The 18191-nt window shown below is 44.1% G+C and overlaps 4 protein-coding genes across 6 annotated transcripts; 2 read left to right on the top strand and 2 right to left on the bottom strand.

Moving 5' to 3' along the window:
* Window positions 1-7669: 7669 nt before the first annotated feature.
* Window positions 7670-8587, bottom strand: LOC6588304. Its single transcript, XM_026984539.1, has 4 exons — window positions 8566-8587; window positions 8392-8510; window positions 7940-8323; window positions 7670-7678 (listed from the first exon to the last, which is right to left on the bottom strand). Exons 1-4 carry the CDS (start codon window positions 8585-8587, stop codon window positions 7670-7672), a joined length of 534 nt encoding a protein of 177 aa, XP_026840340.1.
* A 425-nt stretch (window positions 8588-9012) lies between these two features.
* LOC6588401 (protein UBASH3A homolog) lies at window positions 9013-12606 on the top strand. 2 transcript variants are annotated; one of them, XM_002013436.2, is made up of 8 exons: window positions 9013-9187; window positions 9332-9572; window positions 9636-9831; window positions 10048-10149; window positions 10458-10627; window positions 10693-11011; window positions 11140-12021; window positions 12100-12606. In XM_002013436.2, exons 1-8 carry the CDS (start codon window positions 9075-9077, stop codon window positions 12336-12338), a joined length of 2262 nt encoding a protein of 753 aa, XP_002013472.1. In that variant the 5' UTR covers window positions 9013-9074; the 3' UTR covers window positions 12339-12606. The 2 variants fall into 2 exon arrangements, with proteins under 2 accessions (XP_002013472.1, XP_026841223.1); XM_026985422.1 differs by lacking the exon at window positions 10048-10149.
* Window positions 12607-13119: 513 nt separating this feature from the next.
* Window positions 13120-15490, bottom strand: LOC6587292 (uncharacterized protein CG5902). Of its 2 annotated transcripts, none has more exons than XM_026985439.1 (3): window positions 15475-15490; window positions 14841-15116; window positions 13120-14756 (listed from the first exon to the last, which is right to left on the bottom strand). In XM_026985439.1, the coding sequence occupies exon 3, from the start codon at window positions 14546-14548 to the stop codon at window positions 13796-13798; it is 753 nt and encodes a 250-aa protein (XP_026841240.1). In that variant the 5' UTR covers window positions 14549-14756; window positions 14841-15116; window positions 15475-15490; the 3' UTR covers window positions 13120-13795. The 2 variants fall into 2 exon arrangements, with proteins under 2 accessions (XP_026841240.1, XP_026841232.1); XM_026985431.1 differs by lacking the exon at window positions 15475-15490 and adding an exon at window positions 15185-15404.
* Window positions 15491-16173: 683 nt separating this feature from the next.
* On the top strand, window positions 16174-17382 carry LOC6588492 (transmembrane protein 179). Its single transcript, XM_002013438.2, has 4 exons — window positions 16174-16311; window positions 16373-16516; window positions 16590-16833; window positions 16891-17382. The coding sequence occupies exons 1-4, from the start codon at window positions 16202-16204 to the stop codon at window positions 17092-17094; spliced, it is 702 nt and encodes a 233-aa protein (XP_002013474.1). The 5' UTR covers window positions 16174-16201; the 3' UTR covers window positions 17095-17382.
* The last annotated feature ends 809 nt before the right edge of the window (window positions 17383-18191 follow it).

Here is an 18191-nt window from a genome sequence, read left to right on the forward strand (position 1 = left end):
AATACTTTTGGCGGATGAGCGAAGCGCCTCAATCCAGAGGCACGAACGGCTAAAACTTAATGCTAATTTGTATATATGTGCAAGACAGTCCATCACATCACAAGGTGCAGGTGTCATCGCTAGATTACCACAGGCCAGACGGAGCAACGGAAACCTACACATGCACACGAATATTCAAAGTAACGGTGAGCGCAAAACCAAAGCATTGTTGCCATTTTAGCTTTTTTTAAGCTAGATTTTGTTTATTTTTAAATCGAATAGCTTGAAAAGTATTTGCATTGCTTACAGCGAGATATCTAGCTTATTTCAAATTTCTTTTAGCTTATTTTAACTTAAAAAATTTAGTACAAAACCATTTTTGTTTCTGATTTGATTGTAATATTTTTTAATTTGTATCGATAAATCGGACAAAAATCATATATGTTGTTCGTATTTTGGTATATCGTCCAATTTTGTGTATAAATGTAAGGTAATTATTCGTTGATAAGTTTCAATCACACTTCAGTATTGTACATGTTTGCACATTTACATACAAAAAAAACGCAATTTGCCAACTGACCCCACAAAAGCGTACTGCTGTTTTTGTAAGCAACAATAGAAGCCAAGTTGAAATTACGGCAGCATGCTGTCGTCCAGCATGCTTGCGTCCAATGTAAGCATGGCACAAGCTAACAAAATACCTTTTGTTAGAAAGTCTTCAAAAACAGAGGAGCAAATGCCTGCATTTTGTTTGTACATTGCTGAGCACTCGGCCATGGCATAATGAAATGGATAAAATCATGTAATTACATTAATAAAAAATGCAATTATCCCATATTTTGATGTGTTTTATGGTTAGTGTAGTTGTAAGCTTATTCTAGCTTTTTTCTCTTCAATCTAGCTTATGGTGACTCTCAAAATCTGGCAGCACTGGTACCCAGTGTGCCCGCAGCGCAACACCAACGGTCACATTACAAGCTGAATTTTGTATATAAAGCAACGACGCCAGAGCCACAATCGGCCCGCCATCGGCCCAACATATCCGCCTCGAATTCCTCTCGAATCGTACTTCAACCTCCGCAACCAGACTTCTCGGAGCGTAATTGAACCTCCGCAACCAGACTTCTCGGAGCGTAATTGAACCTCCGCAACTAGACTTCTCGGAGCGTAAGTAAACCTCCGCAACTAGACTTCTCGGAGCGTAAGTAAACCTCCGCAACTAGACTTCTCGGAGCGTAATTGAACCTCCGCAACCAGACTTCTCGGAGCGTAATTGAACCTCCGCAACTAGACTTCTCGGAGCGTAATTGAACCTCCGCAACCACACTTCTCGGAGCGTAATTGAACCTCCGCAACCAGACTTCTCGGAGCGTAAGTGAACCTCCGCAACCAGACTTCTCGGAGCGTAATTGAACCTCTGCAACCACACTTCTCGAATCGTACTTCAGCCTCCGCAACTAGACTTCTCGGAGCGTAAGTGAACCTCCGCAACCAGACTTCTCGGAGCATTCTGGATATCTATGTAAAGTCTGCGAGGTCGTTTACCTTGCCGCGGCCCGGGTGGAGCTTGCTTGATACTCCTTAGACGGAGCCAAGGGTTTTTTTTTCAACTATTAACGTCTACGTTACAGAATGTCAAAATCAGTATAAGGGTTTTTGAAATTTTACAATATTTATTATGGTCGCACCATATTCATTATTTATCTCAAAAACCAAATTAAGGTTCCAGCTACCGGGAGAGCATGGTCCGGGTTCGATGATGACGAAGCCAAGCCCCGAGAGGGAAACCAACAAACGCTTCTGTTTGGGGAAACCAGCTGAAATTATTGGCGATCTGAGGCCAGTCGATGGTGTCACCAGGCTGGACTACTCTTACAGACTCATGGAGCAGATCTCACAGTTCTGGGTGGGTATAACGAGCAAAGACAAAGCTTGGCACAAAAAGCTAAGCAACTTCTAGGTGCGTCATCAGGTCAGGCAATGTTTTGTGCATCTCCCGGACACCCTTTGCGTACCTTCCATCCTTTGACACTAGATGGGAGGTGATTGACAGCACTGAGGAATTGTTTTCGGATCAAATAATTATAGCTTTTAAGTAGATTCTTAATGTCCATCACGTCGACACGCTTGGCAAATGCCATATCGACTCTGATGCTGCCCACAAAATTCAACTTTAAAGAGTATTACTTCTTCAAATTAGATTTGGCAGATTATAAAAGTAGGTATATATGTATATAGATATATGAATGTGCAATGAATGCAGCATTGAGCGTCCTGCGAAGCCCCGCAGCGGCTGCCGGTGGAGCAGCAACGGCCGGTGGGGCAGCACGGACTGGGGCAGCATGGGCCGGTGAGGCAGCACGCCTCGAATTCCCCTCGAATTGTACTTTAACCTCCGCAACCACACTTTTTGGAGTGTTATTGAATCTCCGCAACGAATCTCCTTTTTGGGGAGGCATGGCTTTTGATTCGTAGAAAAATGCTTGGTGTGATATTTATGCACAACTTGATCAGGGGTGACATAGACAGCCCTGATCTGTTGAGCCGCATAAACTTCACGATTCCTATTAGACTGACTAGAAACTTTATACCGTTGTTCCTTCCACTTTGTAGATCGAATTATTCCTTGCATGAACCGTTTAGGGTCTTATGCTCGGATTATAATTCCCTCTACCATATTATATCCTCCACTAATTCTCTTCCTCTTATTAAATTACTAATCCTTACACACCTTTCTAGTAATTAGTAATTGTAGTGGTATTTGTACTTTGTATTTTATTGCATGCTTAATTTCTTAATAAGTTTAGTGCTAATTTTCCTCGAATGTTAGTCTAATATCTATCTTTCTTGCATGCTCGCGTTTGGTTCGGCTACGCACCGCGCGTCATGCGGCAGCGCCCCTCGGTCGGTTGGGCGGGAGGAGGGCTGCGTTTTGCCTGGGATCCGCGCGTAACAGCCTTCTGCTGGTGTCACACGGGCCACTTGACGGTGCAGTAATTGCATCGCCTCTTGATAGATGCAGTCATTGCATGTCAACGTCCATATTCAATTAGTTGGTTTAAATTGTTTAAAACTAAATTATTTAAAAGCTAATTTAAACTTCAATAAAATAAACCCTCGGCGGGGATGATGCAGGCACGAGTGCTGTCGGCCACCCCGACGGAGGGCTCTAGGTCCGTGCTATTGTGGTGAAGGATGTCGCCGGATAAGAGAAGACACGGCGAAGTTGCGGCGAGCAACTTCAAATTTCCCAGCCCACTTACGATGCGGCCCAGGTGATCCGTGCGCACCGTTGGGTACTCCTCTGTCTCAGCTCTTCAACTTGCATCTTTTTGAGGTGATTGTCGCTCATCTGACGGTGCTCTATTAAAGCATCTCGCTTCTGACGGTGCTCCATTAAAGCATCCCCCTCTGCTATAATAGCCACTAGTTTCTCCCGAAGTCTCGAATAATATTTGTCCTTTTGTTGCAGCTCTCCCAGTTCCTTTTGCATACACAAGATACAACTATCTAAACGCGTTTTCTTCTCGTTTAATGCAGCAAGTTTTCCAAAGCAATGGGCCCACAGATTCTAAAATGGCAATGCCGGATAGCTCTAGGTCCGTGCTATTGAGCCAGTGCAATGTGGTGAAGGATGTCGCCGGATAAGAGCAGACACGGCGAACCAGCAACTTCAACTTTCCCACCTCCCTTACGATGCGGCCCAGGGTACTCCGTATCCCATCAATTTGCTCACTGCGTACTCCCTGGCAGTGGTCAATTTTGCCAGCAAATTTGCGGGGCATCCATCCGATATGATGCACATCAGACGGTTTGAGTACCCATGTATGCCCACCATATCCAGGACCATGGAGACGCTGTCATTAATATCCTCTTTTCACATGGCCTTATCCTCAACCAAGGCCTGTGGAAAAATAGCTATGGTTACATATCAATATATATGAATATATTAACTTACCAGCTTCATGTGTAGGTAATGCAAATTCGAGCCATCGAGGTTGAATCCTGCGATGGCCAGCAACTTCCACTTCTCGTGCCAATACCATTTTGCATGGAATTCGTCCGCAATGAGAACGAACGGCTCTCTCTCAAACCGCCGAAGATTGTGCATCATGAAAATTAGGCCATCGTTGAGGTAACTCTCCCGACTCTCCGACGTTATCAACTGTACCGCATTTAGTAGCTGCTGCTCCGACAAGGTGCGCACGAAGGACAACAAATATTGATGCATCACGATTCAAATTACAAAGGTTACAACCGTCCAACCAACCGTTCCACCTCTTCGACCTCCCTGGCAATCCGGCACAGTCTTGCGAATCGCCGGCTGCGAACGTTAAGTTGTAAAGCTGTTCGATCAGTAGCTTTTTCCACTGCTGGTATACACAGTGCTGTTATTAAAAATAATTAGAAAATATTAGGACATATCATATACATATGTCAATATATGTAGTATTTACAGCAGGTTTCTGTTCTGGCAGGTGCCACTCGTCCATCAGCAAAATGAATGGAGCAGGATCTGGAAACGCATCAAGCGCTTCCAGATCCATTAAGGAGTTGTCGCCTTCCATACTTTTACGCTTACCATCCAAGAAGTTTGCAATAAGTTGAATGTCCTCGGGATCCCGATGCCCGAAAGCAGATTTCGCTTTGAAATTTAGAACAAGGCCTTCGACAGTTGCTGATATTAAATGGAATGATGTAGTGCAAAAAAAATAAACCGAAAGCCGTTGATAAAAAAAACGTCAACGGGTCTGATAGGAATGCCCCACCGACCGAACAAGCAAATGTATACCCACTTTAACACTTAAATATTATTTAACAAATGAAATGTAAATATTGTTGAATATGAATATCTATTATATTCATTACATATTATAGTGTAACTTACCAGTTTCATGTGTAGAAAATGGAAATTTCTTCCATCCAAGTTTAAGGGTCTATTTCTAGCACCTTCCACTTGTTGCCACGCACGTCCCACTTCAAATGTATTTCGTCGTAAATCACGACGAAAGGAGCATTCCCATAATGCTGGAGGTTGTAGATCAAATTGACCACACCAACTCCCATTTCATGGGAATGCCTCTCTCGAGTGACACGGCCGATTCCATTTATTACCCTTTCCTCGCTTACGCGCAGGAATGGAACCATTAAGGAGTGTAACATGATGTTACTGCTCGGTAAGCTCAGTAACAACTGGTAAGAATTCTTGCAAATTTCAGCTCTATATATACCAATTTCTCTATTCCTAACTGTTCTTCTTGACAATTTCTTTATTCATTCATCCCTCTTGTGCAACTATATTACAAGTTTAACTTTTAGCTACCAATTTGGTAATAAATTTGGCAGTACAGTGGGTAGTACTGTCACCCCTCAGCGACTTCCCGGGGCGGTGGTTGCGCTGGGTTCAAATCCCCGTCGAGATGTAAAAATTTGTATTAGTACACAACACTGATTTTCGTGCTTTTGTTTTGCTCCTGTCTTACTTCGCATCCTCTTTTTACGATCTTGTCCGCTTTTTATCAGGCACACATACATACATACATATGTATATGTCATTCATTTTCGAGCTTTTCTTTTGCTGTCTCTTTCCTTATCGTACTCCGGATCGCAGCAGTTTTTTACGGCGAACACATACATTTAAATCTGAGACTCACGTATTGGTTTTTTGTACCGCCCCTCTAGTACCAGGCAACTAGTTCCGCACTGGTGTCGCACTAGCTACCATTCTCACCTCCCTGGTTCCAGATCGATTACCCGCAATGTATTTCAGCGGAGAATTTAACACATGCATGTCCTAGGGCGGAACCACCCCTGGTTCCCGCTCGATTACCCTTCGATTACCAGTAGCTAGTTGCTCAGGAGGTAGTTCCGAACTAGTTACCAGTAGAAAGCCAGCAACTAGTTCCCCACTCGACTACCCTTCGATTACCTGTAGCTAGCTCTGACCTAGTTACCAGTAACTAGTTCCGAACTGACTACTGGTAGTAGTCAATCTGGCAGTCTGGAATAATACAAAAATAAAAACACAATGTCTTTCATTATAACGAATAATTTTTAATTATATGATGCTTAGCCTACTCCTGGTTTTCGGCAAGACACTTCTTCTTAAACACCCTTTTCTTCATCAATTGCATTGCCTTCCGCACAGTGTTTTCGGGAGGCTCATCGCCAGGCGGAATACATTCTGTAATTAATATTTGTTTTAATTTATATGAAAAATTTTTAAATCTCTAGAAGTGTAAATGGTATTTTACCTAGCAAAGCTGCAAAAAATTCTTTGTGGGTCCTAAGGGCCTTCTTCCCTTGGACCCCATCGACGTTATATGCCAGAACAATGTCCTCACTCAAAATAAGGTTTAAGCCGCTCAAAACGCCAGCTGGCTGGAGAATCGATTTCATTGGTGTTATCTGTAAGTGAAACATTAAAATATAAAGATAAGACAGAGAAAAAAGTCATAAAATTTAGAGTTTAGATATACTTACATAAATGTCCCTATTTAATTTTATTTTTTCTTCCAGTTCTATAAGTTCTTCCTCACGTTTTATAGGGAACTGTCCCCGAATGGGATTCAATTCCCCCTTCTCCTTTACCAGCTGCTTTATTAAAACAGTTTGATCCGCTAAAATTTGGACCACTGCATTCAATTGATCTAAAAACAATGTTGTTAATTAATTTGATTATACAAATATTTTTCTGTTAATCTTTATTAGTCTTACCACGAATAACTGCATTCTCCTGTTTTAGAGTTTCTAAAAGTATTTGCACGTACCTGTTTATATTAATTTGATTTATTTATTAATTCTTTCCCACTTTTATAATAAATGTTCACACAAAAGACTCTTCCAGCGATTAGATCTTGTACAGAAGTGAACAAAATCAACGCATAAAGCAAACGAGGAAAACAAATGAATTTTGTTTGTGTAAATTCTTGTCTCTTTCATTCCACGATCGCAACTACAGTAAAATATCACGATTAACTTACCATTTCGGCTCATTGCATGTCGTGGCTCGGTAAAAACTAGCTGAGTGGGCACTGTAACTCCACGGAATTGCGGTTATTTGCCGCCTTCAAAAACAAACCGAAGGCGGCTTCGTTTTTCGGTTCTTTTTCGACTGGTCCGCGTTCGCTTCCCGCGTAACTAGTTGCAGAACTAGTACATTGTAGTCGACGAAGACCTGGTCCGCGTTCGCTTCCCGCGTAACTAGTTGCGTAGCTAGTTGCGCGGTAAACAGCGCAGAACTAGTTCGAGAGGGGTCAATTGACCCCTTTGGTTCTACAGGGGCCGTTGTCCTGTATGTGTGCAACGTATCATGTATATGTGCATATAACGGTGTCCCGGAGCGGTGTCTTTCATGCCATTCTTGGAAATATCTTCGAAAAGTGTAGTTAAGTTTGTGAAGAAATGTCTTCGCAAACTATCATTTAGATCTATTTGAAAATAATATAAAGTACAGATATAATTAGATTGCAGATGTACATATATGGCCATTTAAAAGGCACAAAAAATCAAAAATGTATTCTTAAATAAACTCTAAAAAAATTCTAATTCCAAGAACTTTTGGAAAATAACATCTTACCTAGGTAGATTACGATAGTGGCGCGTCCTGCAATGTCCCAGGATCCCAGTCGCTGGTCGTGGCAGATGCGGCAGAGGAACGTTTTGCTTCCTCACGCTTGCTTCGCTTCTTCTAGGTATCCTGCTTGGTGAAAATTTGCATTAATTATTTGTACTATTTTGTTGTCACAGTTAGAACTTACCCGTTCTCTTTGTTTCGGGGTTTTGCTATAGGTACGAATCCGATTGTATATACAATTACCTCCCACCTTCGGGCACCAAACGTCCCCCTCGTGGGACACAGCTCCAACAGCTGCCTGCCCAGCTCTTTACATTGGGAGAAGCTCAGCTCAAGTTCTTCCTTTCTGTACATATTGATAACTCCGTCGCATAGTAGACGTACCTCATTCGAGCTCATCTTGTGGCCTATCTTCTTCCGCGCTAGCACTTTTTTGTAGAGGGTTTGAAGCTTAGAGCTGGACTGCAGCACGTCCACAATTCTTGGATTTGTTATCCTACCCATGCCCTGCTCCTCTTCTGCCTCCGACAGCGGTGAGAGCGGAGCTACAGGCTGCTCCTCTTCTTCCATTAAAGCGTTTACGCTCTCCTGGAGATCCGCTTCAAACGGCGTCTGCTGTTGAAGCGTTTGTTGCTCATGCTGTTGCATCTCAGATGGGGATGGGGAGCTCACATGTGCCTGAGCCTGTGCCTCTGTCTCTGCCTGGGACTCGTCCTTCCATGGGAAGTGACTGCGGGCCGACAGCGGGGCAGTCAGATGCTGCTGCTGCTGTTGGTGATGCGGCGATGTCAGTGTTGGTTGAATGATCAATGAAGTGAAGACAAAAGATTACTTACTTTGTCATTGCCATGAGAGGCGGAGTGAATAAATGATAACAGTTCTTCTCCTGCCTCCACTTCGGGCTGGTGCAAAGGACTTGCAATCTTGGCCGAGATTTGGGGCTGCTGTTGTTCAGCTAATGGCTGTGCCGCCTGTTGCGTTGGCTGTGGTTGCTGCTGCTGTGCCTGCACCTGAGAGAAAAGGAAGGATCATTCCATGATCAAATAACCCGGAGTTTTGAGGTCAATTTGAACCGACGGTATATTTACGGTATATAATGGTATATTTTGCCAGTTTCATCAATCTATTAAATTTAATTTTCAACGTTATATAAAAATCCAATAAAAGGAAGTATTTCGAATAGGCCAATCATGTATAGAATTGATTCATCAATCGTGCAAAATTGAGTGGGCATGGCTAAATGTTCTATATAGATAGTAATATTCGACGGAATATCAAAAACGAGGAATATGTAAAATAGAACTTGAATTCGTCAGTATATTTACGGTATATTTTGAAAATTAGGCGGTATGTTTCGGTATATTTCTGAGGGTCGGAAGGTACGCGGTCACACTGTTAACAACACTCTTACTGCAATTAAAAATTTGTGTTTTTATTAAAACTATTACTGATAACCGTTAGAAAATTTATATCGTTTCAAATACGGGCTCTTGCGACAACAGTGGGCTAAACAATAACGATGGCAACGCTACCACCCCGTAAGAGTCAGACGCCAACACGGATCTGCATCTCCAAGCAGCATTTGACGCCGCTTCAGACATTGCTCCAAATGGGATTTCCACGGCACAGAGCGTGAGTGTCCATATCATAGCCATCAAATGCCACTAACCTCCCGTGCCTTCACCGGAAGCTGAGCGGCTGTATCTGGGATATAAGCCGCAAACAATAGCGGCAAGGAGAGCGTCGTGTATTGATTTTTTTTATTTACATCCCCAGGGAGAAAGCTTTGGCGTCGACGGGAAACCGAGGTGTGCAAATCGCTTCCGACTGGCTGTTGGCCCATGTGAATGACGCCTCTTTGGATGAGTGCGCCCCACGCGAATACATCATATATGCATGTCCCACGGGACCTTTCCTGCAGCAGTTGGAGGAGTTCTGGTCAAAATCGCGCCAAATGTGCGGCTGGAATGGTGCCCACAACTACGTGCCCCACATCACACTTGTGTCTTTCTTTAAGGTTACAGCTTAAGGGAATTTGTATCCTTAAAAATTGTACTCACATCAGATTATCCACCAACAGGCACCGGACGAATGCTCGCTGCAGCTTTCAAAGGCTCTGAAGCAGGTGGTCGACATGACGGGGGCCCTACTGGATCGCCCCCTCAAGCTAGAGCCGTATATGAGCCAGAACTTCATGGGCTTCTTTGTGGCCGAAGAGGATGCCAACTATCTCAAGCGTCTGGCTCTGCAATACGTCAAGGAGGTGTCCAACTCAAGTATGCCCATGTGGTTCTGTTGGTTGCGTTGCACTCTCTTTGGGTTGTTTTTGTTTTGGCTATCTTTTTACGTTCTACATATTCACTGTCATTCGGTTCGGTTCTCTGTTCCAAGTTTCGGAGTGGCTTACGGTTATGTTCTTCTCCTCTTTTCCTGCCTACACACTAATCGTTGGCAATGGAACCCAATGTAATGGCAATGGTAACGATGCACAGTCATTAGCGATACCTATGAGCAGCTGGACGCCATTGTGGCCTGTTTCCCCTGGTGCGGAGCGGTCTCCTCGGGCACCCGCTGTATACCACGCAGCAGTCGATGTAAGCTCTAGTAGAATTAGTATCTAAAATTAATCCCTTATCACCACGAAAACATTCCCACACTCACATACGTCCTTATCTGTCGATGCATGATGTCTTACACTCACCCGTAGACCGTAGCTACATTACTAATCTATATAGACTCTGATGACGAGTAGAGTTTATAGCAAACCACGCCATGACACGGCAATTAGTAGCTTATTATTATTGGCATACAAGTACATATAAGCAGCCCCGCAATATCTGACATTTAGTAATTGATTGTCTTTCGTAGCGTTCGGTCACTAATTGCCTATAATTCCCCGTAGCCATCTCACTCGAGCCCCACGTAAAGAGCCTGCACCTGACGCTCGCCTATCAGTTCCCGCAGGCACAATTCAATGCACTGAAAGCACTCGTGGAAACACTAGACGCCGGCTGTGCCTCCAATTGGGAACTGCGCCTGTACTCCCGCGACCCACGGCTCGCCACCAAACAAGTTAGCGCACCTGCAACCTCACAATCGCCAAAGCGGACTGTAATCCCCACATTCTTTGCTTGCAGGTCCAGAAAGTCGTCTATCCGCACAATCCTCACGAGACCGATGAGCTAGAGCTGCGGATTGGCGACTACATCTACTTGAACAGTGACGTTGTCGACAGCTCAAGTGACGGCTGGGCCGAGGGAATCTCCTGGCTCACGGGCAGCACGGGCCACCTGCCCGTTAACTACACCGAACGCACTGCCGAGTCAGACGCCTGGACCCTGCATCGCGTTGTCCAGCTGTCTAAGAGTGTGGCCTCTTCGCTTACATCTGCCGAAGATCTGGACATTGTGGACGGGCGCAGTATATCCACAGAACCCGACGAACGTCAGCGGCTGAGTAAGTAATCCATCTAGAAACGAGATAAAAGCGGACACTCCAGTTTATTCACACTCCCTTATCTTATCAATATTTCTCAGTAAAAGTTGTTCTTATTTGTCACTTGCTTTCTTTTTTTCTTTTGTTAGGTACAACCCATCCCGAGATTATAGAGGGCTCATCCTTTGAAGATTCAGAGCAGAGTGTCGAGAAATACTTGCGACAGACACTGAAACCGTGCCTGGAACTGCCATCAGTTCAATTGCTCAATAGCCAGAACTTGAGCCATCAGCAAAATCCACACACACCCACGATTGAGATTACGACCAATATGTCTTCCTGCTCTACATCGATGTCCAAGCAGGTGGTGGACGAGATCCTTGTAGAACCACTGGCAGCGCAGCCACCGCGTCCCGATGACACGCTCAGCGTCCACTCGGATCACTCGATGCATCCGTGTTCGCTGGATGCCTCACAGACAAAGAACCGCAAAGTGTACATCATGCGACATGGCGAGCGAGTGGACTTTACATTCGGTACTTGGATACCCTACTGCTTCGATGAGTTCGGGAATTACATGAGGAAGGACCTTAATATGCCCAAGACCCTTCCACGTCGCAAGAACAGCCCCGAGGGCTGGCAGAACGACTCCCCGTTGACCAATGTGGGTGTATTTCAGGCAAACCTCATCGGCCAGGCTCTGCTGGAGGCTCACGTTCAGGTCGATCATGTCTACTGCTCGCCCTCATATCGCTGCATTCAGACCTGCACCAGTGCCCTGGAAGGTCTCCAGCAGGGCGGACAGCACAAGATCAAGCTGGAGCCGGGTCTGTTTGAGTGGATGGCCTGGTACCCCAGCGGTGTTCCCGACTGGCTGACCAAGAATGAACTAATTGAGGCCAAGTACAACATCGATTTGGAGTATGAGCCCGTGCAGCCCTCAGGGGAGCTTACCGCCAGTCTCAAGGAGTCCACAGAGCAGTTTTATACCCGTAATCACGACGTTCTGTTGCAGCTATTGGAGCGCACAAGTGTGTATCCAACTATATTTGATGACTTCATTTGAAGATTTCTTTGTAATTTAAAATTTCGATCCAATTTTCTTTCAGCTGGCAATATCCTTGTAGTGGCTCATGCAACGACATTGGACACCTGCTCTCGCCAGTTGACCGGTGGAGCTCCTCGGAGCACCAACGAACTGCGTCAGGTTATACACAAGATCCCCTACTGCAGTCTGGCCACCGTGGAGCAGGTTGATGGCGTCTGGAAGCTGGTGGAGCCCGAGTGCCTGCCGGTGACACACTCGAAAAACCCGCGATTCGAGTGGAATGCCTTGGCGACCACCTAGTGCCAGTGCTTGGAGCAGTTTCTATGCAAGCACTGAGACTGATCGAGCAATCGAGAAAGAAAGCACACGCTCCAATATTTAAATTTTGTTGCTTAACTATTCAAATTTAGTATGCTTTTTCCGCTCGCACATTGATAACAAAATTGCTTTGTGACTGCCATATACAAAGAGATACTGAAAGCTATGTAGATATACAATGCCACGATACACTGCGATGGAATACGATTTTGTTTCGATACAATAATGCATATTAAATGTAAAATCATTATGCTGCATGTTCTGCCACTAGCCAGTTGAAGGGAATCGAATCAAGAGAGACCCGGTACTTTATTGCAATCAATATGCAAATACACACATATATTTACACAAATGAGAACGTAGACCATATACCACAGTACTTTTTGGAGCATTTGCTCAACGCTTTAGCAACATACATATATAGTTTAGCTTGCTCTGTTACTAGTTTTGTTAGACCACTCGATTAGCCTTGCTGCGTAGCGCAGCGTTTGATTAGCATTCACCTAATACCTACCCCTCAAGAGGCAAATTTCTTACCAACATAAATGTTGAGTTTATATATATACGTAAAGCCCTATAGCCATACTATATAGAGTATGAACATATATATCGATTGTATTGAATAGTTTTAGAGTTACAACACATCGTATAAAACATAACCGAACAATAAATACATTTGAATACATGTAATGCCCAATTTGCATTTTTCTTTTTGATAAATCCTCCCTCTATACCTGGATTGATAGAACAGACTCCATATGAGTATATCGCAGTGTCTTGTACGACTCTGAAGGGGTCGATTCTTTATTTATTGCGCATAGAATTAGATTAGTAAGGTAATTTGTTTTAGTTTTTAAATCTATTAATATAATTGCTGAACGTTTGGTTTTACTTGAATTACATATCATCTGCGTTTTGTATTCATTCGGTATTCGGGTAATATATATCCCAATATATATATATATATATGTATATATTTGTTGTGTGTGTTTGTTTCTGATTTGAAGGAGGAAACCAAGAGAAGCAGAGGCCGCAGGCGGGGCGACAACATTAAAGAACGCGAACGTTAACGAAATCCGATTACAAATAACTTAAATAATACGAGAATATGCCAAACATTGAATTTTACTTTCAAACTTTCTAATGGATCCGCGCCGCTCTTGGGGGCGACTGTTAAGTATATAAAGCATTTAATTGTATATGTAAGAAAAAGGCGACAAAGTAGAAGCTACTTGAAATCTTTTGTGTGTGGGATAAAAGTTTTTTTTTATCGAAATAAAGAGCTAAGAACTCGGAACAAGCGAGCGGCCGCCCAGCCGCAGGGTGAGCGGCACTCCAATGCCCTGACTCAACTCGAAGGCCAGCAGCAGCAGGAGCACAACAATCACCACGCCCGCCCTCAGCCAGGATCATTGCCTCGCCGCCGGCCTGTTTAATTGTTAGCACTGCACCTTCCCGAACTGTCCGCCGCGGCGTTCCAAGTGCTCGCGGTACTCCTTGTAGTGCATCTGGATCTCCTGCGAGCGATAGCGTGTAAGCTTGATGGACTTGCGCATCTCCTGGGTGATGGCTGCGCGATAGCCGCCCTTGCGCAGCAGCGAATCAATTGTCTGCAGCTGATCCCAGCCCTGTTCGGTGGCCACCTGCGGGAGGTAGGTAGCAGTGCGCTTGCAGCCGCGCTCCGTGAGAAACTCGATGCGAATACCGTGGACGCCGAGCTGCCAGTCCAAATGGCCCTGGGCTTCCTCGAAGTTCTGCAGAATAGACACAGAGACTGTCAGCCTAGAGAACTCGTCGCGCGAGATGGGGGCAAAGCGAGAGTCCTTGAAGGCGCTGGTCAGAGCGTACTCACGCAGGCCGTTGTGCAGCTCCATGGCGCTGAAGGTGCCGATGCAGCCGCGCAGTCGCTTGTCGCGTCCGATTTTCCAGGTGACGAACAAGGGATAGGCATCGTTGCTGAAAATCGGCACCCCCGGACCATCGATGTTGTTCAGCTCGCAGTCGAGCACCTCGAAGCAGAAGAGGCACATGTCCGGCACAGCGACGCTCTTCATACCATGGCCGTTGGAGTAACGCTGCTGATGCGGCTGATGGACCATCTGCTGATGCTGGTACTCGTCCCCATTGCTGCTGGAATGGTGCGGCTGCTGCTGCTGCTGCTGGTAGTTGTTGTAGTGGTTGGAGTTGGACATTACTTGCTGATTTGTGTTACGTTTAAATCTACTAGTTACGTTAAGATATATTGTATATTATTTAGGTATACAGCTAATGGCAGTGCACGTTGATGATCTAAGTTCAATTAACATAAGAGAACAGCCGAAACGAACTTCATTCACTTCACAGACAAACCAAAACGCCAGCCAAGCGTGTCTCTCTCGTTCACTATTTCGCGGGACCGCCCTGAAAGATAAGCCCTATCTCATCAGTTCAAACTTAAGATTGGAGAGCAGCTGATGCTGCTGTTTCTGCTGTCCGATGACTTACCTTCTTCTGCCGTCTAAATTAGGTCACCTGCCACCCACGTGAATGCAGTTCCCTTCTCTTTGCCCTCGCCGTTGCCTTTGCCGTGTCCGTTGCAATTGCCCCAATCAAGTTCCTTTAGCTATCTGCTACGTGTCTCTGTGGGCTGCGCGTCCAGATCCAGACATCGGCCTGTCCCCCGCGTGTTCCTTGGCTGCCGTCTTGACTGCTAGCTCATAAGCACAACATCGAATTGCAGTCTCCTCAGATGCGTCAGCGTGTCTGCCTCTGCTACTGCTTCTGCGAACGACGGACGAGAAACAAAATTGGTTTTCAATCAATTTCCAATTCACTTATGCGATCTTCACCTTTCGTTTCACAATAGCCTATTGCCGTCTCATTGCCCTGCTATCTGATAGGTAGGCGGGTGTGTGGGGGAGAGAAAGCAAAGCAGCAGTGCTGCAGTTATTCCGATTCTTCTCTGTTCCCCCCTCTATCTTTTTAATTGCTCTTTGTTCACATTGCAGCACATTGCCATGGCCGCCACCCCACCCCTCGTTTTGGCGCAGCAAGCTCACACCCACATGCACACACAAGAGCTCTCGATCTGGGGGCTTTGGATGAGCACTATAAATGCTGTTTAAATACTCCTTTTTACCTTTTTTTAATGTAAACAAATTTTACAATTTTTTTACTAGTTCAGTGCGAGAGAGACAGGTTCCGAAAACCAGGGCCTCCTCTAACTACATATGACGACAGTGCTGCAAAACAAATGTGGTAGGTACCACCACTAACCAACCAGTTTACAGATGTGCCAGTTCATACACCGAACATGTCGCGAACGAAATTTCTGGAATAGATCCCAGGGTCTTCGGCTCTAACGTTCGGCTGCCGTCGCGTCCCAGCCCAGCAACACTTTGCATGTCTTTGCATAACACACACAGTATGTTCTTACAAAAATATGTGATTGTATGCTATTTTTCGTTTTCAAGGTTTGCTTTATGTTTTCTCTTGTGGTTCCAGCTTATTTTAATTGTAATTATGTAGCAGGTATTGCTACATTTCCCATATGAGGTTATAGAATTGCTGGTTTTTGGGGACTATTTCATTTTCGATTTCTAAGCTATGTATGTACATATGTGTGTGTTCGCCAGAACCGATGACCCTGGGATCATGATGGAATTATAATTGCATCATTCCTGGGATCTAATCCAGAAAGTTCGTGTATGAACTGGTACATCTACATATATACTATATGGCTAGTGGTGGTACGCCTGGTCGATAGTATCGGCTGTCCAACAGTGCTGTAAGCCGCCCAAATCAGTAGGGCACAATAACAAAGTTTTCGTGTGTAATTGGTGAATTATTTTTGTTAAAAAGCCAAAATGGCCTTGGCAAATGTTCTTCTGCTCAGCCAGATCGCTGGCCATGTCATCTTGTTCATACTGTCGCTGTGCATTGTGGTGCCGCTGTTTATAAATCTCGATCAATTCTGGTACGAAAATGCGCAGTATATCCCATATAAATTATTAACAATCTCCTTTTGTCGCTCCTAGTGGACACTGTCTCCTCTTCACGACGGGCAAATGGCGCGAGGAGGACGGCATGTTCGATGTGAATTGGGCATCAAATGGATTCTGCAACTTCCCACTGATTACAGGGTTCTTCCTGCTCATCATATCAGTGGTGCAGATATATCGGTATGTACCTACTACACTACTTTTTCAACTTCCGCGGAAAACTCCCTAATCTGATTCATTGTTTGTCAATCAGATATGCACGCATGAAGGAGGAGGCTTCGTTTATTGCACTGTTCATTGACGTCGTTTTGGGTATTTGGATGCTGGCCATGTCCATTCTATCTGCCATATTTATTACACTGGGCTTCATTGTCTGGTGCGATGGTATGACCGAACGCTTCCCATCCTGCGAGATCTCGGCTGGCCAAAACATTATCCGCGGAGACACGGAGAAGATTAATACTTCGGGTTTCTACATTGAAATGGGCACAACACAGGTGACAGCTGATACTTATTCTTATGAACTCCCTATAAATTGTCTTTGTCTTTTGTAGTTTGGAGCCTGGGGCTCATTTGCCATATGTGTGGGCATTGGCGTCATCGCCTTGCTGAAGCTCATCGACAACCATCAGGTGCGCAACATCAAGGTTTCCATGTACCTGGAGCGACAGCGCCTGGTCAATCAGCAACAATTCGATGGACGATCCACACCTCCCATTGTCTCGAACGCCTCTTCTGATTCGGATAACAACAAATAGTTGGCATTGGAAACGAGCCAGCAGTTTGTGATTCTCTACGTATTACTCATCATGTGCGTTATAATCATAGTATGTCACTTAGTCCTCGTTCTTATCATAGAGGTTGAAACCAAGCAACGGCACTCCGATTTGCATGTAGTTAGCGTTGTGCCCAGTACTAATTAGAGATACGAAATCTATTATTTAAGCTACTTACGTGATATGTATTGTATATATGTATGAATTTAATCGAATATTCCATGTTATACATATAGCCAAATAAATTGATTAATATTTACGACATGTTTATTCCACAAGTGAGAATCACTCAGAATTAAATTATTTTGGTTGCAGTCATCTTTTCCACCGCGAAACTTGGAATGATTCATCAAAGAGGTTACATACTTTTGTATGTACGACTATACGTACATATATAGCGAAATAAATTGAGTGATATTAATAGATATGTATGTGAAGTGTTCTTTCGGGGATTCTGTGAATGTTCCGTCGATCATTAAACTGAACACTATATGTACAGTGTACATATTGATTTAGTGATGCTTTGTGTGATTAATTGGGAATATAATATACAAATATATTTCGAAAAATGCAATTTGAATACTCTATTCATGGAGATATATACATAAAAACTGAACTTTCGACTAGTTTGAAGCGATGCTAGAGGGTGTATGCCTACAGATTGGGTATTATCTTTTGATATTAAATCTGGAAAACATTAAAATTATTCTAGCTGGAGAACTACCTTTACAAGAGAGCAGATTCGAACGATTCACCGGTAATACTATATCAAACAAAAACTAAATTTCCCCAGAATAATTAAAACCTATTAATACCTATGAACCTACATACATGATTTTCGTTGAATACTTACCAGTATTTGCGCCCATCCCACAATATTGTTGAGTAAATTAATACAATTTTGTTATTTCAGTTACATTTATTTTGCAGTTATTTTCCGTTCGTGAGTGTTGTGTTTTGTTGTTTGTTGATGTCTCTAAAGAATCTGTCGTAATGGCAAACGGAATTTTGGGGTTTCTTTGGATTTCTTATAGACTTTAAAGCGACGCTATTGTACATTTTACTTCAAATTCCGTATT

This window comes from Drosophila persimilis, unplaced genomic scaffold (genome assembly GCF_003286085.1).
Source record: "Drosophila persimilis strain 14011-0111.01,24,50 unplaced genomic scaffold, DperRS2 tig00000000-arrow-pilon, whole genome shotgun sequence".
Taxonomy (NCBI): Eukaryota; Metazoa; Arthropoda; class Insecta; order Diptera; family Drosophilidae; genus Drosophila; species Drosophila persimilis.